This window comes from Phoca vitulina, unplaced genomic scaffold (genome assembly GCF_004348235.1).
Source record: "Phoca vitulina isolate PV1807 unplaced genomic scaffold, GSC_HSeal_1.0 scaffold40, whole genome shotgun sequence".
NCBI lineage: Eukaryota > Metazoa > Chordata > Mammalia > Carnivora > Phocidae > Phoca > Phoca vitulina.
In genome coordinates, this window is record NW_022589743.1 from 21544472 (window position 1) to 21568373 (window position 23902).

The 23902-nt window shown below is 56.2% G+C and overlaps 1 protein-coding gene across 4 annotated transcripts in view; it reads right to left on the reverse strand.

Moving 5' to 3' along the window:
* Nucleotides 1-23902, reverse strand: part of SEZ6 (seizure related 6 homolog) — a 43033-nt gene that overhangs the window by 10377 nt on the left and 8754 nt on the right. For all 4 annotated transcript variants that reach the window (XM_032428779.1, XM_032428778.1, XM_032428777.1 and 1 more), the window contains exons 2-4: nucleotides 11703-12350; nucleotides 11126-11259; nucleotides 2212-2407 (exon numbers count right to left, since the gene is read on the reverse strand). In XM_032428779.1, coding sequence (XP_032284670.1) covers nucleotides 2212-2407; nucleotides 11126-11259; nucleotides 11703-12350 — 978 coding nt within the window. The remainder of the gene's footprint in view (nucleotides 1-2211; nucleotides 2408-11125; nucleotides 11260-11702; nucleotides 12351-23902) is intronic.

Sequence of the window (23902 nt, forward strand, 5' to 3'; positions counted from 1 at the left end):
AGTGACCTGGGGAGAGACCCCCGGCCAGAACAGGATAGGGAAAAGAGTGTGGGGGGCACCCCAACCAGAGTGCAGGGAGGGGGGTGACACCCAGACAGGTCTAGGTCATGAGCCAGATGTCCTTATATCTTTTCTGTGGTTCTTATCACAACTCTGGGAAGGAAGGTCCCCCATTTCACAGATTAGGAAACTGGGCTGGGATGAGGTGAGAGCAGGAGGTTGGGGGCAGATGAGGAAGCCCCCAGACTCCATAGTGGCCACTTCCCAGGAGGAGCGTCCTCCTGTTGCCATGACTACCGTTCCCAGGGAGCCTGTATGACTGCAATCTGTTGAGCTATTTTCTCCCCAGCGTCTGTTTCTGGGGCCAAGTCCAGTGCCAGGAATGCTCAGGAGGGAGGAGGGGCGTGCCTGGCAGGGCCCTCTGCCTCCTCACACTGCCTGAGGCTGTGGGAGGGGAGTTGGAGCCCGGTTCTGCAGATGAGGCCCTTGTGGGGGCCCATCCTTGTGATCTCCAACATTATCTTGGATAGCTCCGGCAGTGATGTGGGTACTAGTCCCCTCGCCCCCTCTTCTGGCACCCTTTTTCTCCAGCCCGGGGAGACACGCGTGTGAGCACATGCTCCTCCTGTTCCCATCTCTGGGATCAGGGCTAATTACAGCCTATAATTAGGGGAATTACACTCATTAAGGAAAGAGCTGATCATTGACAAAAACTGGGCCGAGGAGGGAGGGCTTCTGGGAGCTGAGCAGAAGGCAGGGCTGGGCCAGCTCTCCCAGCCCCTCCTTGGGGTCTGCACCCCTCGCTGGGCCTCCAGCTCACTGCCTTTCAGCCACCTTTGTCTGGCCCAACAGAGAGAAGGTCCAGGGTTTTGTGCAAAGGAATTTGCGGCAAGAGAGAAGGTTACCGTGCCGTGAAATTATGCCCGCTGCTAGGGAGGCTTGATGAGCCATTAGGGAGGCTGGCCGGGCCGCCTAGATGCTCACCCTTGTCTCAGCTGGCCCCCTGCCTCTGCCGAGCCCCTGGCCAGCCCCTGCCCACCGCCAGGCTCCCTGCTGCCACGCCAGACTGCGCTCCCAGTTTGGGTGGAGAGGCTAGGGATGGGCAAGTGCTTCTTAGGTGGGTTCCAAACATCCCCATCTCCAGTGCCTGTCCTCCTCCCCGGGCTGTGGACCAAGCAGGGCTGCAGGATCGGTCCCCGACAATGCAGGGCAATGCCATAATTGTTCACACTGATTATTTCCCCATTAGCACTCCCCAGTCTGAACTGGTTGCCCTGTCAAGAAGACTTTGCCTGGGGGAAGGGGGCCAGGAGAGATGCTGATGGAAGAGGGGCAGAGGCAAACCCCCTTTCCTCCCTTTCCCATCCTGCCATCTCTTTAATACTTGTTTCTGGTTCCTTCACGGAACACGCTAAGTTCACGGAACGTGCTAAGTATTAAGCACTTCACATGAACCCTTTTGTTTAATCTTCCTCATGACTTTATGGAGTAGGCATATTGGTCACGTGGTACAGCAAAGGAAAAGGAGGGTTAGAGAGGTCCAATGACCTGTCCAAGGTCAACAGCCAAAGGGAAGGAGATTAAGACACAGATCTGCCCATCTCCTGAGTCTGTGATTTTCCCATTGTATCTTGCCACTCCCCTATTTCCAGAGGTGTTCTGAGCTGACTGGGGCATGAGCCTGGTCTAGGGTGGGTGAGGCGGTTCAGGAAGGCCAGATTGGTTGCTAAGGACCTCCAGATGGTCACTATCAAGCCCCTTTCACCTTGACCCCCTTCCATTTTGAAGAGAGGGCTTCTATTGTTATTGCCTATTTCAGTGTCTGCCTCCCCTAGAGATTCTGAATTCCTTGAGGTCAAGGACTTGGAGGATTCATCCTGATATTGCCAGTGCCCAGCACAGCGTAGCAGAGAGCAGATACCCAGGAAGAGTTTACTGAATGAGTGAATGAGTAAGTGGCAATGGGCACCTCAGGGCTAGCAGGTTCTGTGTCAGGCCCCCTTCACAAACAGTTCTCTGTAGGGTGGTAGGTGGAGGAGGGAAGGTTCTGGAGGTGTCAGATGTGCAATAATCACCTTTAGTTGTACCGAGTGTCACTGGGCGCCTGTGCCTGCCCCCCTGACTCCCCACCCCCACACCTATAATAGCACCAGAGATCCCCAGGAGGGCACCCAGTCTGGGCTGGTTCTTCCCCCAGCTGCCCAGGCCTACCTTGGTAGTGGAAATGGAAGGTGCCAGGCCCAGCAGGTGGTGGGAGGCTCTGGAACCTCAGTGCCGCTTGGTGGGTGGGGCTACGGATGACTTGGCCCCTCAGTAAGAAAGACTGGTTGGCCAGGGGCAGCGGGTCAGGCCCCCCCAGGCCCTCCACAGTCACCGTCTCCCCCTCTCGGAGGCTGATGTTCTGGACCTGCCATGGGATAGACAGTGCAAAGCGGAGCAGTCAGGCTTCCTCCTGCTGACTGAGCCCTGCCGCCCACAGACTCCCTGGGGCTCCAGGCATGGCCCATCCTCAGGGCGGCTTGGCCACTGGAGCCTCCAGGCCCTGAGCTGGGCACTTGAGCACAGGAAGAGCTCATTTCACCTTCCCAGTAACCCTGCGAGAGGGGATCTGAAGTTCATATCCAAGGTCACATAGAGATTATTAGCAGAACTGGAATTTGCAAGCATGTCTTTCTGTCTCCAAAGCTTTTCAATGACACCAGGATACCAGCTGCGTCCTGTCCCTTCACTTCTCTGGGCTCAGTTTTCTCATCTGTAAAGTGGGCATGGAGCAGGTGTGTTGAACTAGAGGGTGTCCAAGGGCCTGGCCAGCCATGTGAGGTCTTTTAAGCATCAGAGCCACGGGCCCAGCTTCCCCTGGAAGCCCCCTATTGGATGCCTCACAGGCACCCCACCCCCAGCCCGCCTCATACTGAGCCACTCTCCCAGCCCCCCTCCACCAGCAGCTTCTCTCTCCATCCACCTGCACGCCCAAGTTCGAAACTGGCATCTTGCCTCTTCCCTTACACCCCACAGCCAATCAGTCATTCAGCCCGGTCTCCTGGACCCAGATCTTTTTACTACTCTTCATCCCCCCTGCCACTTCCCAGCTCCTCGCTACTATTGCTCACCTGGAGTGCTGCAGCAGCCTCCTGGCTGGCCTCCCTACCTCCAGGGCTTCACCCACTCCTCCCTCCTCATAAATACTTTCTGAACTGCACCCAGCTAATAGCCCCGACCTGTGGCCGACCATCCGAACATAGTGAAATCCTTTGGTGGTGCTCCACTGAGCCCTCAAAGCCCCCACTATCTGGTCCAAATGCCTTGCTCTGGCCCTCAAGGCCCTGCCCACCTTGGCCTCTGCAGACTGCTCAGCCAGCCTCACTTGCCCACACTGCAGTCAGAGGCTACACTTTACCTCCAGGCCTCTGGGCATTTACATATGCAGGAAAAGCCCTCTCCTCCTGCCCTCCTGGTGAAGCTAGTCATTCTTTCAGATCCCAGGACCACCACCCTTAGCCTCCCAAGCCAGGCCAGTCAGTTCTTCTGCCTTAAGCCCTCCCCACCTGTCCTCTCTGCTCTTCTCCATTAAAGCCCAGGGGGGCATTTGGGGTCACAACGCCCTCTTCATTGGCCAACCGCAATAAAGATGTGTGGAGAGAGTGAATGCATGGACCCCTGGAAGTACATTCTTCACCAGATTCCTGTGAGCTGAGGAGCACAGAGGATGGATGCTGAGCCCAGACGGGTTGGAGGAGACAGCCGCGCTCTGGGCCCCTGAGACCCTGCGTGCTGACAACAGATGTGCCCCCAGGGACTTCTCTGCCCGGGAGAAAAGACCCAGTGCATCTTTGGGGCCCAAGAGAAGGCTCAAGGCAGGGTGCTAGGGCAGCAGTGTTGGCCCTCCGTGAGGAGACTCCCTTATAGGGCACATTCGGGTGGCGGCGGCCTGACCATCTGCTGGGGACATTCCTCAGGGAATTCCTGCCGCAGGCAGAGGCTGGATGAGGTCCCTTCAAACTTGGAGATTCTACGATTCTAGAGTTGGGCAAACAAGACTCACACACGTGGAATCTGTAATTATCGAGAGATGCCAGGCAGCATATAATTCTGCCTTAAGTGGCACTGAATGCGTGCAGCAGGAATCCTGGGGCGGGGCAGGAGCGGCTCAGGGAGAGTCCGAGAGGGCCTTAGGGGGGCTGGACCGGGAGCGGGAGGAGGAGGGAGGGAGGACGTCCCCGCAGGGAAGTGACTAAGGAGGCAAAAGCAGAGAAGCAGAGATGAACTTAGCGTTTTTCCTAGTTGCCGTAAGTATCCTTTGACCTGTAGCTTCCAGCCTGTGACCCCACTGCTCTGTCATCTGCAGGGACAACACAGCAATCACAATCAGCATTCCTGGAGCACCTACAGCCGTGGAGCCCTGTTCTGTTTACAGGCATTACTTTCTCCCTGCCACACTTCCGTAAGGTGTGCGGTAAAATCCCCAGGAGTAAACCGAGGCTCAGAGAGGCTAAGGAACTGGCAAAAGGTCACCAAGGTGTTAAGTAGCAGAATCTTGCCTTGCTGGAGGCAAAGGCAACTCCTTCCCTCCCGGCCTGCTGCAGCTGTCACCGGCAGACAGACATCCTGACGGCTGGATGTTTATTCCCAGACCCCAGGCCCACCAGCTTTAGCAGTGGGGGTTCGGTCAGACCGGGCTTTTTCCAAGAGGTTGAGATTTATGTTCCCACCAGCTATCCTTCCAACCCTCCCCCCCGCCCAAGAGGCCTGTAAGGCTGGGAAAAGTGGGAGCTGAGGCTTATGGCTCCCTCCAGCTAGCCTGGCCCCCAGCACAGCCTGGTGGTGAGGGCTGCCACGAGCGTGGGATGCAGTGGGCCTGGGTGGCCCGGGGCTCACAGCCAGGAGGCACCCTGTTCTCAGCTAGAGGCTGTCTGTGCAGCTCTAGTCCCCTGGGTTTCAAGCACCCACTTGCCGGCCTGCCGCAGTGGCTGCAATGTAATTTGTCACTTGTTTGAGGGCCAGGCCTGACAGGGGCCAGATAGGGCTGAGTGTTGGACAAGGAGGGTGATGAAGTCTTGATGCAATTTGCAGGCATCCGAAGAGCTTGGGAGACTGAAATGTCAGCTCTGCTCACAAGGGCTGTCTTCCCACACCCCTAGCCTGTGACAAGGGGTGGGGGAGCTGGGGGCCAGGTAGGGGGAAGCTAGAGCAGAGGGAGGTGAGGGCAATTCCCACAGGACCCTGGGCTGTCTAGCACTGCCCGGCTTCCAGCTGACCATGAGGTCAATTCAAGGAAGGAAATATAACCACTTTGAGGGGGCCAACTCCTTCCTGAATGGGAGGTGGGGAGGAGTTAGGTTGCCCTCTGCCAGCCCCCCAGACCATCAGACTCGACTGGCCTGTCTGTCCCCATCAAAGCCGCCAGTCAGGTCTCCAGAACAGGCCCTAATGGTGTGACTCATAGGTGGGATGGTGCCATAATCCCCCGAGTAAAATCCTGCACAGGCAGGGGAGCTCAAGAATGACTCCAGTGTGGGGGCGCCTGGGTGGCTCAGTCATTAAGCGTCTGCCTTCAGCTCAGGTCATGATCCCAGGGTCCTGGGATTGAGCCCTGCATCAGGCTCCCTGCTCCGCGGGAAGCCTGCTTCTCCCTCTCCCAGTCCCCCTGCTTGTGTTCCCTCTCTCACTGTGTCTTTCTCTGTCAAATAAATAAATAAAATCTTTAAAAAAAAAAAAAAAGAATGACTCCAGTGTGTGAGCCTCACCCCCAGAAGATGGCGACTGGGCCTGTGTCAGAGGACACACATGGGTGTTGGTGACCAGGAGAGCGCAGGGGAGCAGGGCCTGTGAGCAGCTCCCTCAAACACATGGCATGGCACACGTGGGCCCTCATTCCCACGTTCTCCCCCACATACGTGCACCTCCTCACACGTGCTCCCTCATTCACATGCTCTACAAAATCCACGTGCTCCCCCACACCCACGTGCTCCCCAACTCCCCACGTGCTCCCTCACACCCATGTGCTCCCCCACCTCCACGTGCTCCCCCTCACCCATGTGCTCCCCCACTCCCCACAGCAGTAGAATCACAACTTTTCCCATGAGACTATGGTTTTCAAAGCTCTTTCACACCCGTTATCCTTTCAGATCTCACAGAACCTCAGTAGGGGAGGCAAAGCAGATTGTATTTACTTCCGCTCTATAGATAAGGGAACCTTGCCATCAGAAAAGTTGAGAGTTCCTCTCTGTGTCATGTAGTGCATCCAAAGCAAAGCCAGGATTCTGGACCAGGACCCCCAATTCCTGGCCTAGTGCTTTATCTTCATGCATAGCATCCCAGGCCCTGCCCCCAGACTGGAGGAATTCCAGGTGGGCATCTTACAGGAGCAGGCAGGGCTGAGCTGAGGAAAGGGATTGGGGTAGAGCCCCCAACAGTCCCCAAATGCACTGCCTCTTCGGATTCGCCACACCTGGGCCAATCTCCTGGGCCAGGGGAAGAAGAGGGCTCTTGAGTCCTGGAATCAACTTCCAGCTCCATCATTGACTAGTTGAAAGGTCCTTGGGAAAGTCACATGACCTTCTGAACCCCAGTTTTCGTGTGTGGAATGGGATGGTCATACCCACTGGTTAGGGTTGTAAGGATTAAGTTAGATCCCAGCTGTAAGGGGCTCAGCTCAGCTGAGCAGTCCTCTTCCCCTTTCTTGGGGAGACCTGGGCTCTACCTTGGTAAGACTAATGCTTTTGCCATGGTGATAGCTGGCTGTCGACCCACCTTAGCCTCAGCTCTCTCAGGGCTCTGCCTAGGAGGCACTGTCGCTGGGAGCCACCCTCTCTGTGGGCCGGGTTCTGCAGCTGCTAGGAGCAGAAAGCAGGGTCAAGAGCTTGAGGGGCCACGGCCCAGTCTGGCCTACGAGGGAGCTTCCTGAACCCAGGAGAGGAGACACGCTCAGAAGGACTGGCTAGGAGCGCCCTTCTGCATCATCTGGTTCATCTCCTTTGACAGAGAAGGAAACAGTTCCAGAGAAAGCCAGGGACTTTGCCAGTCACCAAGAGACGGGCTGCAGAGGCAGGGCTGGAAGCCCAGTCCCACAGGACAGCCTCTGTGCCTGTCCACAAGCCCTTATGGGAAAGAGTCTACTTTACGGATAGGGAGAGGGGTCTAAACGCGTGGGGCCAGACCTGCCTGCACCTCTGTAATTCCTCTCAGACGAGCCTTTCAGGAGCCAGAAAAGAGGAGGTTGCCCAGAAATCTCACCCCGTTGACCCACCACCCTATTGGTGTCCCCATCAGGCCTGGTCCTGGTGTTCTGGCTATCAACCTGGCAGCCGGCCTCTGGCGTGGGAGAGCTGTGTTCCAACGGGGACACCTGGGGCACTAGGGTAGGGACTATGGGCAGCTGTGCCCAAGCTCCAGATGGTACAGGGAGCAGCCAAGCCACGATGGAGACTGGCAGTGGGAAGGCTCTTGGGATGCCAAGTGCAATGAAAGGCACATGCCAGGCCCATTTGAAAGGCCTGGAGCCCTCAGGGGAGACCGGCTGCCTGAAGCAGGGATGGGACCCACATGGGCCAGGGGGCTTGTGCCCACCCATCCTGAAGGGGCTTTTCTAGACCTCTCAAGAGAGCCTAGCCCAGTGCCTGACCCCAGCTGAGACAGGCAAACCTCCTCTGATGACAGAGGACCTGAGCGGGCTTCCTCCCCGTGGGCAGCTCGGACCCTTGGCCTCAGCGCACAAATCACTGCAACAGCCTGGGGGAGGAGAGGGCAGGGGAAGAAGCAGGTTATGAGGGGCTGGAGTCCAAGACATGGAGAGCTGGGGAGTTAGGGGTTCTGGAACCCCTGAACCTGTTCCTCATAAAAAGGGGCCCCAGACCTTAGCCAGAGCTATGGTCACATCACATGGCAGAGGCTCAGCATGGTGTCAGGGAGGTGATTTGTGGGTTCTTTACATGCTCCTCTCCTCCCATGGTTTCTCCCCCCACCCCCCACCCTGGATTCCATCCCTTCCACCTACCCTGGACCGTCCCTGTGAGTTCGCAGAGGGGAGGCAGGGGCTCACCCACAATGGAGGGAAGCCACAAGCCTTTCCCCAAGTCTGAAAGAGCCAGGGCGGGCACCTTCTCAGCCTTTCCAGCCACCTCACCCATTCCATCCCCCACTGCCCAGGGCAGACAAGCGCTGCTTTCAGGCCCAGCCTCTGGCAGGAGTGCAATCCGGAAGCCCCTAGGCTCACCTCCTGCTCCTGGGCAATAAAAGTCACCTGTCCCATCCTGCCCTGGTAACCGTCAATGGCCAGTCCGCCTTAGGCACGCTTCCCGGTCCAGGCGTGTCGGTTGACCTCTCCTTTGTCAGGCCCCAGAGCAGGTATCACGGCCTCTGGAAGGCCCCCTCTGACCCTCCAGGCTGGTGAAGTGCGCCCCATCCCGGCATTCCCACTCCATCCCAACGGCGCTGAGTGTTCTCTGGTCAGTGCTAAGGACTTCCGTCTCCCCCAGGAACCGTGTCCAGCTCCTGGCACAGAGCCTGCCACGTGGTAATTGCTCCATTTATATTTGCAGAGCAAATTCATTCATCAAAAAGCGCTAGTTAATGGTTAACTGAGTGACCTTGGGCAGTTCCCTTTCTTTGCTGGTCTCAGTTTTCCCAACTCTCCGTGGGTAGTGGTCTGCGGCATCAGTGATTCAGGTCCCCAAGTGACCTGGGTGGTGTGGCCAGGAGGCCCAGTAGGGGCCGGGGTTGCAGATCTGGCCCCAGAAGGAGATGAACCGTAACCCTTGCTTCCAGCCCTGGCTGATGCTGTCCCCCCCTGCCCGCCCCCTGGCCCTTCCTGCCGTGACCTCAGACTCTAATTCAGGCCATCAGGGCCAACGGGAGCCCCCAAGGACACAGTGGTGGGGTAGAGGGGTGTGCTAGCTTCTGCCTGCCACATTTCCAGACAGCAGTCCAGGGCTGTGGCAGGTCTTCATCTCAAGGTTGCCTGGTAACAGCTTTTGCATTCTGATGAAAAAAAAAATGTGGCAGCACCAGACAACAGACACAGGGCTTGTAAGAGGGGGGTGGGCATCCAGGGTGGGGCTGGTGCCCGGGGCCAGGGCTGGAGCAGGCAGAGCCAGCATCTTGCCCCACTGCGGCGAGTACCAGGACTGGGCCCAGCCTGGCCCGGTGGGCTTCGGTGGGCTTCGGTGGGAATGGTGGGGGGCCCCCAGCCTGGCATCTGCCCTTCCCACCCCCTTCCCCACACCTGCAGCTGGCGCCTTCCACCCGGTGAGCCACAGCCGGTGCCACCTCTCATTAGGTGATGATTTTACATTAATTACCTTAATTAAGCAGCACTGAGTGCTAATGGCTCGGGGTGGGGGGGTGGCTGCTCCTAATTACCCTCCCTGCCAGCCCAGAGCAAGGGTCCAAGGCTTGGCAGAATGGGAGCAAACAGTCACAGAAGGAAGGGGACGGACCCCCCCGTGGTGGGAGAGGGTCCCCCCTCCTCTGGGCCTGGCTCAGAGACCTGGCCTTGATATCCCCGGGACAGGTGTAGCTGGCTCCAGGCCCAGAACCAGGGGCTTTGGGATGGGTGGGGAACAGGCTGAGAGCTGGGAGCAGCCAACACTGCCCTGTTTCCCGGACTCCTCCTCTGCCCCCTTCCCTCTGCTCCCCAGTCACCTGCCTGATGGCCTCAGCTAGGCCGAATGTCTGCCCCTACCTCCATTCTGTCTCCAGACTCAGGCTACCGTCACCTCCTTCCTTCTCTCCTCCATCCATTTGTGCATTCATTCAGCCAGTCCACGGAGACCCCATTCTGGGCCCTGTGCTCCAGGGTACCCCTCAAGGAGCTCACAGTCTAGCTGGGGATGTGGCCGGCTATTAACAAACTCGTAGGATGGGGCATCAGGAAAGAAGTCACAGAGAAAGCGACACCAAGAGTCCTGGGAAGGGATAGTGGGATGACTCTTCTGGGCAGAGGGACCAGCACATACAGTTGGGGCTTGTGGGGAAAGTGGGCTCGGCCCATCCAGTTAGCTGCAAGCTGCTCAATGCAAAGTGGGGGGTGGGGGGGTGGGGGGCAGATTATGAGGGAGGGAGTGGCTAGACACAGGCCAGAGGGACTGGCCTTGGTTCAGAGGCCTCTGGGGAGGTATGGAGGGGAGGACTGATTTCATATGGGAAAGATGACTGCAGTGGAGGGGCGCCTGGCTGGCTCAGTCTGTACAACATGCGGCTCTTGATCTCGGGTCATGAGTTCAAGTCCCACGTTGGGCGTAAGAGCTTACTTAAATAAAATAAAATAAAATAAAATAAAATAAAATAAAATAAAATAAAAATAATAATAAAAAAAGGGACTAAGGTGGAGGCAGAGGACAGTGGGGGCAAGTAAGACTCAGGGAAGAGAGAGAGAGAAGGGCCAAGTTGGCCTCACCATGCACAGCACGGTGGTGGCCCTGCGCCATGTTTCTGAAGGGTTAAGGTGTCCGTCTCTGAGGTCAGGAGTGGTGTGGCAAGTGTGTTTGGGGGAGCAAAAGGGAAGAATTGGCTTTGAGGCACGTGGAGGGGGAAGAGGCTGTGGGACATCCATGAGGACCTGTGGGCTCAGGGTTGAGGATTAAGAGAGAGTCTTAATCCCAAGGGAGGGATGAGATGGCCCAGGGAGGCAGGGGGCAGGAGGCTGGGGCTGGGGGTCTGACTCGCCCACCAGATGGCTCTCTCTGGTGGTGCACCGTGTCTGTCTTCCTCAACTCTGCAGCACAGGAGCCAGCAGGGCCTGGCCCAGAGGAGCTGCTCAGGGAGTATTTGCTGAAGGAATGAGTGAGTGAATAATTCAGTCAATGAGGCCCCTGGCTCTTTCAGGCCCAACCACGAAGTCCTGCATTCTTGCTCCCCAGCCACGTAAATTCAGACACTCACCCACTCCCCTGCTCATCCAAGAGTAGGGCCCTCCTCAAGCTCTCCTGAGCTCCTGATCAAGCCCCTGGCAACAGTAGCTCTTCACTCCCTGGTGCGTAGGGCAGAAGCTGGCCAAGTTTTAGGCCCAGCCCTGGCTCTAGGCCAACTGATGCCCCTGAGCATCCCCACCTCTCCCAGTAGCCAGCACCTTTCTGGAAAAATAACACACTAGCTCCGGCTTTGTCCCTGTGGGAACCAGGTCTCTTACCTTGATTTCTACACCATAGCCAGGGTAGACGGTAATGTAGTAGAAACAGTCCAGGCCGGCATCTGTAGGTGAGCTGGGGGCCGTGGGGGAGTCCAGAGAGCCCTCCGGGCCTGAGAAATTCCAGCTACAAGGGCCTGGGAGGCAGGAGGAAATACAAGGCTAAGCCCAGCTCTGGTGATGTTGGTTCAACTAAGGCTGACCAGTGTGTGTGTGTGTGTGGTGAAGCCCAGCTCTTGGGGTGTCTATTTCCCTGTTGAAAGAAGGGGACCACCTTTTCCTGAGCACCTACTAGGTGCATTCTTATCTCATTTGTCACAATGGCTCAATGAGGTGGGTCTTACCACCATTTTACAGATGAGGCTTGGAGAGGTTCAGCAAAATTCCTAGGGTCTGTTGTCATTGCTTCCAATTGGGATTTGAACCCAGGCCATCCAGCTCCCACCCACCTGCCTCCTGCAGGCTGGCCCTTGGTGCCAAAGGGCAAGGCAGGCTGGCATAGTGACAGGGCAGAGGACTATAGGGCCCCGCGGGTCCCCCATCCCCCATTTCCAGATCTGCAAGCCAGCAGGGAGCTGACCTGGTGGCTGGACGGTGGTGATGGTGGTAGTGATGATGGTGGTGGTGGTCTCCTCATCGTCCCCTGATGCTGTAGAGGTCATGATGGCTCCCTCCGTCCCGAGCCCCAGGGTCTGGGACCTGACCTCTGGAGCCCATGGCCTGCCCATATCTCCAGGACCCTCTTGGGTCGGAGTCCATGCTCTGCTAGGGGGTGTGGTACTGGGCCTTTCCCCGGGGCCTGGGCTGGGCACAGGCGGTAGGGGGGCTGTGATGCGAAGCACAGGGGACTCTGACTCCAGGCTCCAAGGTCTTTCTCTGGCCTGGGGCTGAGTGGGTGCTGCAGCCATGGCTGGAGTCGGGCTGGTGAAGACAGGACGGCTGTCCTGGTTGGCCAGGCGGGGAAGGGGACTCGGGGTGAACGGTGTTGGTGGGTCAGGCTGGAAGGGCAGTGCTGGCCTCATCCCCTCCTCGCCGCCCTCCAGCCCTTCTTGTAAGAATTCCTCGAGTAGTGGGTGGTGGTTGAGCAGCTTCAGGGTAGGGGCTGTGGTGACGAAGTGGACGCCCCGTTCTGGCTGCTCTGGTGTGGGGGCCACTGTCAGCTCCCCATCCGTCTCCTCGATGCCCGGGGCCTGCCCTTCCCTCGTGGGTGGGGCCTCTGAGGAGAGTCCTGAAATAATAACGAATGATCAGAGGTTCTCTCACTGCCCCACAGTGAACAGCATCACACCCCGTCCAGATCGTAAGGAGAAGATCCACCTCTCTGTTGACAGAGAGGCTTGGGGAGCGTGCTCACTGTTGAGAATCAGGAGCTGTAGAATTCGAGAGCTGGAAATGAGATGATATCACCTATTTCCAGGATGTCACGTGAGATATCCTCTCTCCTCCAACAACAGGGGTGGACACTACTAATTTACCTTTCCACGATTTCCTGCTCTTCTCACATTCGACCTCAGAATCCTTCGCAACACAACACTCCAGGCAGCCATGTTTGATACCTCAGACCGAAATAAGAGATAAATATTTGCCATTCCCAATCAGGGCCTTATTTGATAGATGAGGAAACAGGCCAAAGAAAGGAAGTGGCTTTAATCAGTGAGTTGAAGACCCGAGGTAAAACCCTTGGCAAGAAGGCCATCCCCCAGTGACTTTTCTGCCTGAGATTATAGGTCATTCTGCTGGTCATTAGTCTCAGGAAATGCTTCATATATTGGGGGTTTTGTTTTATTTTTTCATTTTTTTTCTTAATTTTATTTATTTATTTGAGAGAGAGTGGGAGCACAAGTGGGGTTAGGGGCTGAGGGAGAGTCCTGATGTGGGACATAATCCCGGGACTCCGGGATCATGACCTGAGCCAAAGGCAGATGCTTAACTGCCTGAGCCACCCAGGCGCCCTGGGGTTTTATTTTAGATTCCCTCATGGGTACATGACATCTCTGTTAGGGTTCCATTATGTCCTATTTCTCTCACTTCTCAGAAAATCATTTCTTTTATCTTTTTTTTTTTTTTAATCCTTTTAGAACAGTGATGTGAATAGAGGGGGAAGAGCCAAGTTCTAGAATAAAGCATATGTGGCTTCAAATCCCAAATCCATTCCACTTCCGGGCTGTGTGACCTCAAGCAAATAACCTAAACTCTCTGAAACTTAGTCTACTCATCTGTAAAATGGAGTTTCTTTTTTAGGATTAATTGAGGATAACTGATATTACGTTTTTTCCTTATTTGAGACATCTCTCTGAATTCCCATTATCTTTCTTTCTTTTTTTGCCCCCATTATCTTTCTTGTGGTACTAGCCAGGGTCCATCTAGGGCAGGGTCTAAAGCAGGGATAGAACAGTTAGCCCCAATCCATGGCAGACACTGTTAACCAATGTTGGGTATTTCTTGCTGAGCCACATGGGGCTTCAGAATCCTTCTCAACACAGTTATCCAGGCAGCCACTACTAGTCAATTACATAGGCTATGGAAGATGAAACTTGGTTGCTCCTGCTGGTTTGAGGTACAGATTGCTCTGCTATTGATTATTTTGACTTTTCAACCACATAGCTGGACAGATGATGTATATTCTGCTTGTGGCCCACTAGGCTCTCTAGATCCTTAACTGCCAGGAAAAGGTCAATGGATGCTGGCTCCAGATTCAGCTCATGTAGAATGTTGCCAGCTCTGAGAAGCCTGGGAGGATATTCTGATTCTAACAGCTCTCAAAATGGCTGCATGAGCACTTGACGGGAAACACAGCGAGGGTGTTAATAGTTTGCAAGAAGAAGGTTGGTTCCTCTGAATGTCTGATGGTGGGGCTGTCATTCCACAGGCTCACACCCACCCCATGGATTGGCAGGCATGAGGAAGTGGCAGATGGCCTACATTCTGTTCAGGAGCCCATAGCAGCTCTGATGTGTCAGACAAATGGGAGGAGGGAGGAGATGGGGTGGGAGAGGTGAGTGCAGGTCAGAGAGCTGGCTCTCCATTGCTCTGGGTCAGAGGGGTCCTGGTGCCCCAAAGCCCCGAGAAAACAGGACCAACCCTTATCTCCTGAGATGCCCACCAAAGCAGCCCATCTGTGCCTTGGCATTCTGTGTCAGTCATCAACAACACAATGCCCAAACTAGATGCCCAGCCAGGCCCATACCCCCCAGAGCAGATGGTCTGCCAGTGCCCTGTGTCTTTCATTTGAGTCAGCAACGAGGGTCCGGGCAGTGCCTATGACATGCCAGGACAGGGCTCCTCTCTTTGCCCACCTCCCAGATGTCATACGGTCTTTCCAGGTGAACAGAGACTGATTTTAACATAGCACAAGGAAGAAGAGCCTTCCTCATCACATAGACTAAAGACCAAGTGTCCCTTTCCAGGATTGCCCCATAAGAGATGTGGCCTGTGGCTCCCGGGGGAGGTACCTGTGGGATTCTTCTCTGGGGGAGGGAGGGCAAAGAGATCCTCTGTCTCAGGAAGGGACCGCAGCGGGCACAGCTCCTCCCGCTGGTTGCCAGGTGGGTGCGGGGCAATGGAGCGGAGCTAATGGGCACCTCCCGTCACTGTCGATTGCACTGATTGTGTTATCTGGGGGGACTGAGCACTCGGTTAAATGGGATCGAGATAGCATATCAAACGAGCAAATTGATTCCGCAATCAGCTGCCACTTGGTCCCGGAGGGTGCTACCCACTGTCAGAGAGGGTAAGATAATTTTGGGGAGACAAGCCATTTCTGGGGAGAGGGCATATCCAGATATCCTGGGTGACTCTGATGGAAGCCTGAGGCCCTCTGACTTGCCCTCCCTGCCACCAGGCTCCTCAGGTTCTCCACCAGGGCTGAGTTCAAAGGTGCAGAGACTGACAGAGAGGGAGCATGTGATGCCGGGCATAGTGAAAGGGGGTGTCAGGGACCACATGCTCAGTCAGGCTGTTCTCAGATCTTGCATTATTTCATTGATATGGCAACTCCGCGAGATGGGAATTACAAAGAACCTGAAGCCTGGAGAGGTGGGGTGAGGACTCGCCCGGTCACACAGTGGTGGAGCTGGGGTTTGAGCCTCTGCCGATCTGGCTTCAAAGCCTTAGTCTTCCCAGGATACTGGGCTGCCTCACAGGAGAAGGAGAGCGGAGCTGTCCAGCGGAGAACCCCCTAGCCAGCTGAGGAGACTAAGGCTCAGAGAGAGAATGGACTTGTCCAAGGTCTCACACAATTTGGAAGTAGAGCTGGGGCCAGAATTTCTAGCATCTGGAAGCTGAGTCGAGCCTGACCTGGTCTGGACTCTCAGGAAGCCTCTGGCTGGGACCCAGAGAGCACCGACCCCGTGCCCAAAGCACATCTGAGTCTGGACCCCAAAGCAGAAACAAAAACCACTGGTTTCTCTGGGCAGGGGCACTGTGTCCCACATCCCTGCGTTCAGATGTCAGCGCTGTCATTTGAAACTCACTTGAGCCCAGGAAAGTTGCCTCTCAGAGCTTTTGTGTCCTCAGCTGTAAAATGGGCACTTTGGAGGGGTTTTAGGAGACGTTTGCTGCTTGCTCTAAATTGTAGTTTCGAGGGAAGCACTGAGGGAGAGACCACAGGGTGGGGGCCTGGCAGCACCCACCCACCCCTGTCAGGGCAACACTGAGGCAGGCCTGGGGTGGGAAGAGGACCGCCCTGGAGGCCTCTGCTGTCTGAGGGATCGTGTTCCCCGGTGGGTAGCAGTGTGTGTGACCCCGAGCATGTCAGCATCCTCATCTGTTAAGGGAGGATATTACTGCCCCCGTCCCGCAAAAGGCAACTACCTCTAAGGCCTGCGTGTAGGAGGTGGACAGGTCCCCCACGATCCCCACCTGTCCGCTCCGCCTGCTGCCAGAAGGCAGGAATGCACTCCCGGGGCTGGCCTCTCTCCTCTCCTCCAGGAGGGACGCAGGCCCCGGGGCTTCTTCCTTTAAGAGGGCTGGGACCGGGAAACACCCCTTTCCTCCCCGCCACCGCCATCCCCACCGCGGACGAGCCCCGGAGCTCCCCGGCAGCCCCCGGCCCGGCGTGGCCCTGCCGCCGCCTGGGCCCTCCCCCCGCATTAGCTCTTAAGCTATGCAAATAGACATCGGAGGGAGCCCTGTTTAAAGTATTTAGACGAAATGAAAAAAGGCTTTCATCGGCACTAATGAGCCATTCAGGATGCCTCCCCGGTGGATTCTCTCCCGCTCCCGCCTCCCGGCCCACGCCGCCCCCCTCCCCCCCACCGTGGCCCCTCTTGGGATTGGAGGCCCCTCCCCCGCCAGGCCCACACTGGGCCTCCCAGGGAAGGCCACCTGCCCTGCCCCCTCTTCCCCAGGGCCCAGCTTCGTGGGGGAGAGATGGGAGTCCGGTGCTCCACCCCCGACAGCCCCGGATTGGATGGGGTGGGGGTGGGGAGTTGTCTAGCCTCTGCTTAGGGGAAGCTAGAACGACTGTGGACTTTTCTTCATAACATCCAACTAGGTAGGTGTTATCAGCCTTGTATTATAGATGGGGAAACTGAGGCTCGCTGAGGCCCAGGAGGCTGCCGAGGGTTTATAGTGCTGGCGGGCTGTGGAGCTGGAATTGGTCTGTGGAGGCAGTGATGAAGGAATGGGGTCACAATGCAGTGGCCCTGCCTGGGGGACCTGCTGCACCACTGGGAACAGACTCCAGATGCCACCTCAGGGCCAGCTGGGCCGCGCCACTTGGTGCTATTGTTTCTGCAAATCTTTCTGCACCAGCCAGCCAGAAAACCTCAGGTTCCAATCCCAAATCAATGCCTCACTGGCTCTGTGACCTGGGAAGGGGCTGGCCCACTTGGGCCTCTGTTTCTCCATCTGTGGAATGGGGACATCTGGGTTTGGTGAGGGCCATTTAGAGACAGGCCTCTGCTCACATCTGCGGGCCCACCCCATCCTCTGCAAGGGCAGAAGGGGCCCCTGTCCCTCTGATAGTTCCTGCAGAGGGCCAAAGTTGCTGGCCTCCTAAGGAGGAAGCCACAGCCGGCACGGGGAAGGGGTGCCCAGAGTTCTGAGATGAGGTCAGCCTTGATCCCTACTTTGTGGTAGCACCAGCTCTCAGCTGGGGTTGTGGGGGGGGCATGACAGCAGGTGGGTATAGGGGGGCGCTTGGGGATACTGTGGGAAGAGAGCCCACCCTTCTGGGTTCTGGAGGTTAAGCTGGCCCAGTGTAAGAATGAGAATTTAATGGGATACATTTATTATCCCATAAAAGTTAATGAGTTTATTCTGGAGGTTCCCTGGCCCCTTTCAAGTTTTAATAGGGGATTAGTGAGGGCCTGGCCCCTGCAGACCCTCATTATCCCAGAGCCCATGGGAGGGAAGAGAGGTCCTGGGAGTGAGAGCGCCTGGGCCCCTCAGAGCCGGAACCTGGTCTCCGTAGTGACAGTACCACTGGGCCCAGGCCTGCCCCCTGAAATAAGAGGCCCCAGCTAGAGGCTAGCAGGGCCGCATAGGTCCAGTTCTAGAGCCTTCTGATTCCATATGCTACTGTAGTAATTACAGCCAGTATCCCTGCATCGGAGGTAGGTTTGCTGCTATCTGACTACTTGTATTAACAGGAAAGGCAATATAAGCCCCATATGACAAATGGGGAAACTGAGGCCCAGAGCTGGAGCGTGGCTGCTCCAAGGTCACTCAGAAGCTATGGCAGAGCCTGAATGGACACATTCTGCCTCCTGTGGTCTGGAGCCAGGCAGCTGGGCCAGGTAACAGCTGCCATTACTCAGTGCTTACTGTGTAGCCGCCACGCACCCAGTACCTTCACATGCCACTCTTATCCTCCCCTTCCTCTAAGGAGGTTTGCCTTAGAGGAAGGGTTTATCCCCAGAGATAAAGACACCCGGGTCCAGAATGGTTAAGTAACATATCCAGGGGTTCACGGCTAATGAGTGGCAAGCCTGGGACTGGAACCCCGAGCTGGACAGCTCCATAGCTCAGCTCTGTCCACTGCTCTCACTGGGGCCTCCCGACTGTCTCTCCTGCAACCTGGCTCCACTATCCGAGGGCACTTGTCCTGAGAGCCCTGCAGCTTGGGGTGATGGGGAAGGAAGTCCCGGTGGTGTCCGATGGGGGCAGTGGTTGGAGCAGGGGCAGAGATACACTCAAAGGGACCTTTCTTGCTAGAACAGGTGCCTTCCTCCTTCTGCCCCATTTGCTCACCCTTCCTTTGTCTCTTCAAACCCTCCCCATCCTACTAGGCCCAGCTCCTATCCCCCTTCTGGGGAGCCATTACTGCTGGCCCAATGGATGACAATCGCTCCCACCTCTGACCTCCTGGGGGCACTCCCCGGTGGGCCCCCGGAACATGTACAGCTTGTGTCTGTGGCAAGGGTCCAGCACGCGGCCTCTCTCTTCCCACATTTCTGCCCACAAATACTGACCCCTGGTGCTTGGCACAGTGAAGGGTGGGCTCAAGGATTCTGCCTGTCTGCACACTTGGAAGGCTCCCTTCTCCCCAAAGTGCCTGGCCCTTGTTCAGCAAGGGTGGGCAGGGGAGGGCAGAGGCGGGCAGGGGTGGGTCCTACAGGGAAAAGATGGGCAGCCAGCCCTTGGCAGTTCCCCAGCACAGCCCCAATTGGCAATTGATGAAGAGCGTCTGCCGGCACAAGCTAGTGGGTCGCCCAGTCCCAGATTACCCTCTTTTTCTCTGTCACTGACCACCTTCCCCATCACACCGTTTTACTACCCTTTCTTGGCCAACCCCTGGCAGTCCAGTCAAATCTGGAGTGTAGATATGAATGGGGGCACCTCCTCTTGGTCAGGCTCCAGGCAAGGAAATCACTGATCCTTAGAATCTGAGCCCTCCCTCATTTACACAGAGGAAACTGAGTCCAGAGGGCTTTCCCAGGTCACACAGCAAACTTGGGGCAGGGCTGGGACTCAGGATGTTGGGGCTCAGAGAGCATCTTGACCAACTGCTCTGAAGAATAAACTCTCTGAATCTTCTGGGGCTGTGTACCATCTGTAGGCGTACCTCTGGGGACAGAGAGTTCACTACTTCCTAAGCTGCCAGGGGGTAGCTTTGTCTCCCACCATCCTGGGTTGGGGTGGTGGATAACCCTGGGCTTTGGCATCTCAGGGTTGGGGTCTTCTTGCTAGATGGAGAGAGCAGGTGTGGGGGTAAGTAGAGGCCACCAGCCAGGAGTCAGCCCACCTGGTCCTGGTCCAGCCCCTAACAGGCTGGGTTCCCCTGCACAAATCACTTCCCAAATCCAAGTCTCCATTTCCCCACCAGTAAAATGGGAAAAGTATCCGAGGGCCCCACTCCCAGGATCCAGCGAGCCACGAAGGACTAGTGAATAAAAATACGGAGCGCTACTGTTGACTGAGAATTTGTCACATGCCTGGCACCATTCGAAGTGCTTTACCAGAATTAACTTGTTCAATTCCCACAATAACTCTATGAGATGCGAACTTCCATTATTCCATTTTATAGATGGAGAAACTGAGACCCAGGATGACCCAGTCCTCCCAAGATGACGAATTTGAATGTATCAGATTCCAACCCAGGGGTGGGCCAGCCCTGGAGCTGTGCTAACAGAACTTTTTGTAGTGAGGGGAACATTTTATATCTGCGTGTCCAGTGTGGTAACCAGTAGCCACACATGGCTATTGAGACCTTGAAATGTGGTTTGGGAGACTGAGAAACGGAATTTTAAATTGTATTTCATGTTAATGAACTTACACTGAAATGGCCACATGTGGTTAGTGCTACCCTAAGGGAAGTGTAGCTCGTACCTGACCTCACCTCCAGCAGTATTCACCGCCTCGCAGAAGGGAAGAGCCTAGAGCCGGGGTCCTGGAGAAGAGTTAAGATGGCGTGGCAGTATCTGCTCCCCTCCTTTGAGCCTGGAAAACTGGAGATGGGGGTTGGGCAGGGAGAAATGACAAGGAGCCCTGGGACTTCTTCAGATTTTCCATAAAGGCCTTTTGAGAGCTGGGTGTATCACCACTCACCCCTCAGGGAAGGATGAATGCTGCCCACCGATGGCTGATATTGGCTTCCCAACCTTGGCTGAGCACTGGTGTTCTGAGGGGTAGGGTGTTTGTTGGGCCACTTTGGGAGTTCAAGCAGAGCCAGTTTAGGAGGACTTTGTGGGTGGCGGACAGCCAGGAATGCTTGGCCTCCGGGGATTTGGCCCAGGATGGGACCAGGGTATGTGAATGTCCCATGACAATGTCCGCTGTGCTTTGTTGACTTGCTGCACCCTCACTGCCCAGTCAGGAGCACAGGGGGCAGGGAGCCTGGCCTGCCCTCCCCAGGGCTCCTTGGGCAGCCGCAGAGCAGCTGCCTGACCTTGAGGCCATGGCAGGGCACCCAGAGTTATTGAACACCCTCTATGGACAGGCGTGGACCTCCTAGAGAGCTGTCTTCCACCCAGAGCAGCAGCCTTGGAATCAATATTTTCCACTTTACATATGAAGGAATGAGAAGCAAAGTAAATCATCCTAGTTCATAGTGGAAGAAAGTGGCAAATAAGGGGTTTGAACTGGGTCTGCCTGTGCCCCAGCCTGGGCTCGAAATTTCTACCACACTGAGTTGCTGTTTGTGTACGCATGTATGAGGATGAGGATCTGTGGGTGTACATGAGCGCGTGCATGCGGGTCCAAACACATGCATGGGCTAGAGTCATTACTATTTGTCCTTGTCCATGGATGGCTTACCCTGGAACATGGCTTCCTACAGTCCTCAAACCCAAAAAGGCACTAGCTCCTAGAAGGGATGCACTTTTCCCCAAGGTGGGTGCTGTGCTCCCTCCTTTTTACTCTGCCCCCTTCTTGGACCCCAACCTGACTCTTTCCAGGTGGCCTGGACAGCTCCTCAGGCTCTGGGTACATGGGCTGGGGGTGTGGGGGTGTGGGGGGGATAGGGCTCTGGACTGCGGTGGGGCCAGCTCTCTTCTCTTCTCCCCACTGCACCCTCCGTCCCTTGAGGCTCTGACCAGGGTCCCAGGGTAGAGGAAGCTCCCAGCTAACTGCCATGTTCTCTGCTTTCCAATTTAAAATCTAATATGGTCTCAGCACTGCAGAGCTGGGGGCTGGAGAGGTGATTAATGAGGCCTCTGCTACAACGTCACCTGCTGCATGCTCCCCCTTCTCCTGCAGCCTTGTGCTCCCCTCTCCTGCCTGCTGGCCCCGGGGACCCGGGGGCCCTAGCCCTGCCTGCCCTCAGTTCCTGGGCCTGGGCAAGTGGCACCGAACTGGGGTCCCCAGGGGAAAGGATGGCGGGTGGCCTTGGAGTGGGGGCAGTAGAATTGACCCTCACCCCTGGGGCAGACTGGAAGAGTAGGAGGAGCAGCGGGGGTCCCTTTGGCATCACCTCCCTCATCAGCCTGTGAGCTCATCAATCTGCCATACTCCACTCTGATTATGCCAAGTAGTGTGGCCAGGGCAAGCGGAGGGACTTGGCCCTGAGTTGGGTGCTCAGATCAGCCCTCCCCCAGCACTAATGCTCCAATCACCACCTTGTCAGCAGCAGGGATGTATTTCTCTGAATGAAAAACCTTGGGATGTTAGCTGGGACGAAAAAGGCTGTGAAGGCAGGGACTGCATTCTCCCTGGAGCCCGTACCAGGGCCAGCTCAGCCCAGCCCAGTGGTGAAGTCGGGGAACAGGAGTTGATCTAGGGAGGAGCAACCATCCGCTCCATCCTCTGCCCCTGCCTCACTCCAGGTACCTCCCATGGACAGTTCCTTCCAGCCACCAAGTCCAGCAAGACAGGGCCATAGGGTGTCAGGGCCCCAGAGCAGGTACCTTCCTGAGTCCCAGACCAGCATCTCTGGGCTGCTGCCCCTTCCCTGAAGTTCAAAAGCCAACACCACTGAGGTTGCTCCCAGGGCCCGTGTTTGCCACGGAGCTGAATTAACAGCACGGTAGCCCTAAGATTCTGGGGCCTTGAAGTCAGATGAGGAGGCTTGTTCTGTGCACAAAGGCCAATGTTGTGTCCTGGACCTTGTGATTTTTGCCCTGTGGTTGCTTTTGTCAGCTGCATCTGAGAGGAGATGGACTGGGAGAGTTGGCTAGGGATGGAGAGGCGCTGAACCCAGACCCCTGGGCTGCCCTGGTCCTTAATGCTGATGTATGCTCTGGCCACTCTCTCCCCAGGAAATCACTAGAGTATCTGTTCTTAGCTGTGAAGCTGGGGAGCCTGGTGAGGGCTTGTCAGAACCCTGACTCCAGCATGAAGGTGGCTCTCTCCACTGACAGGCTCTGTGACCTTGAGCTTGTCTTGCCTTCTCTGGATCTGTCTGGTTTTTTATACAGTACTTGGACATTTTAGAGTCTTTGGGTGGGTTGGGTGGAGAGTCACAGCCCCGCCTTTATAGGTGGTGCCCAAGCTCAGGAGCTGATGGAGCCTCTTGGGCGGTAGTAAAGGTGGGGGCGGGGGGCTGGCAACGTGGGGCGCTGTGCTCTTTTGACTTGCCTTCTGTATGGCACTGGATCCCAGTCTCCTCACCTCTCTCTGTTGGTCACTTGAAGGCTAGGCTGTGTGTATGTGTGTACCTGTGTGCGAGTGTGTATGTGCATGTGTTATGTATGTATATTTGCATGTATGTACATTGGGGGGGGCAAGCTGGGAAGTGGGGGGTGGAAGTGTGAGAAAAGAACCTGAGGAGGATTGAATATTTTTGAGCACCTATGGTGTGCTAGGCTTTGCCAGTTCGGCCTACTTCCGAACAACTTAGGGAAGAGTCACTAGAGACCTGGGCTCTGCTCTTAGGAACTTGGGGAGAAGGGAGGGAGAGAACAGCCTGGGACCTTCTCCCAGCCCTAGGCAAGTGGGATGGAGCCTAATCTGCCCCAGGGTATGGGCCCTGCACCTATGGACAAGCCCAGGCTCCCCTTGCCTCCACAGCCTTGTAGGACTTGGGGGGAGAGGGCATTACCCACCCAGCATTCCAGACTGTGAGGCTCCCCAGGCTCTGCCTGTCCTCCCCACTTCCCCAGCAAGCCTGAGTGGGGGAGGGGAGGGGTACAGAGCTGCTAAAAATAGCAGCAGCAGCTCCAGCTACAAGTCTCCTTGAGGGGTCAGTGGAGCCCAAAGTTGGGGAGGAAAAGAATGGAGGGGGCTCCAGGGAGGGGGAGACACCAGCCTTAGCTGGGGCCTGCTGTGCCAACACCCAGGGCCATAGTCCCAGGGTACAGGGATAGAAGCACCCAGATATGCAGGGGCATACGGACATGGACACCCAGGGAAAGATGGACAAGCCAGGTAGAGATGCACACAGACAGCACTCTTTGCACATCTGGGGCTTTTTCTTCCCAGGACCCTCAGGAATACCAGATAGACCCAGCTGCTCAGCCCCCAACCCTTCAGCCTTCTCTCCTGTCCCAACCTTGCTTTGACCTCCAAGGAGGTTGGATGTGTGGTCGCTTTGAGTTGAGAGGGCTATGTCTTCCTTCCCTGTCCCCTCCAGTCTCATCTGCTTGAGGCCCAGGGTCGGGAAGGGCCAGTGGGCAGCATCAGGGATACGGGTGCAACAGAGAGCAGACTCAGGGTCCACGCAGGTGGCTAGAGTCTCAGGAGCACCACCTCAACCTAAGCAGCAGGTTTCTTTCTGGCCTGGCTGGTAAGCCAAGAGGGGGATGGGATGGCAGTGGCTGGACCCAGCAGGGCAGGACTAGAGCTCTACCAGGGGATGAGCAAGAAGTGAATGGGAAATGAGGGAAGGGGAGCAAGGGGAGGCTGGATAAATAAATATACTAATGACCTCTCTCAGGCATGCCTCGTTTCATCCCACCTTCA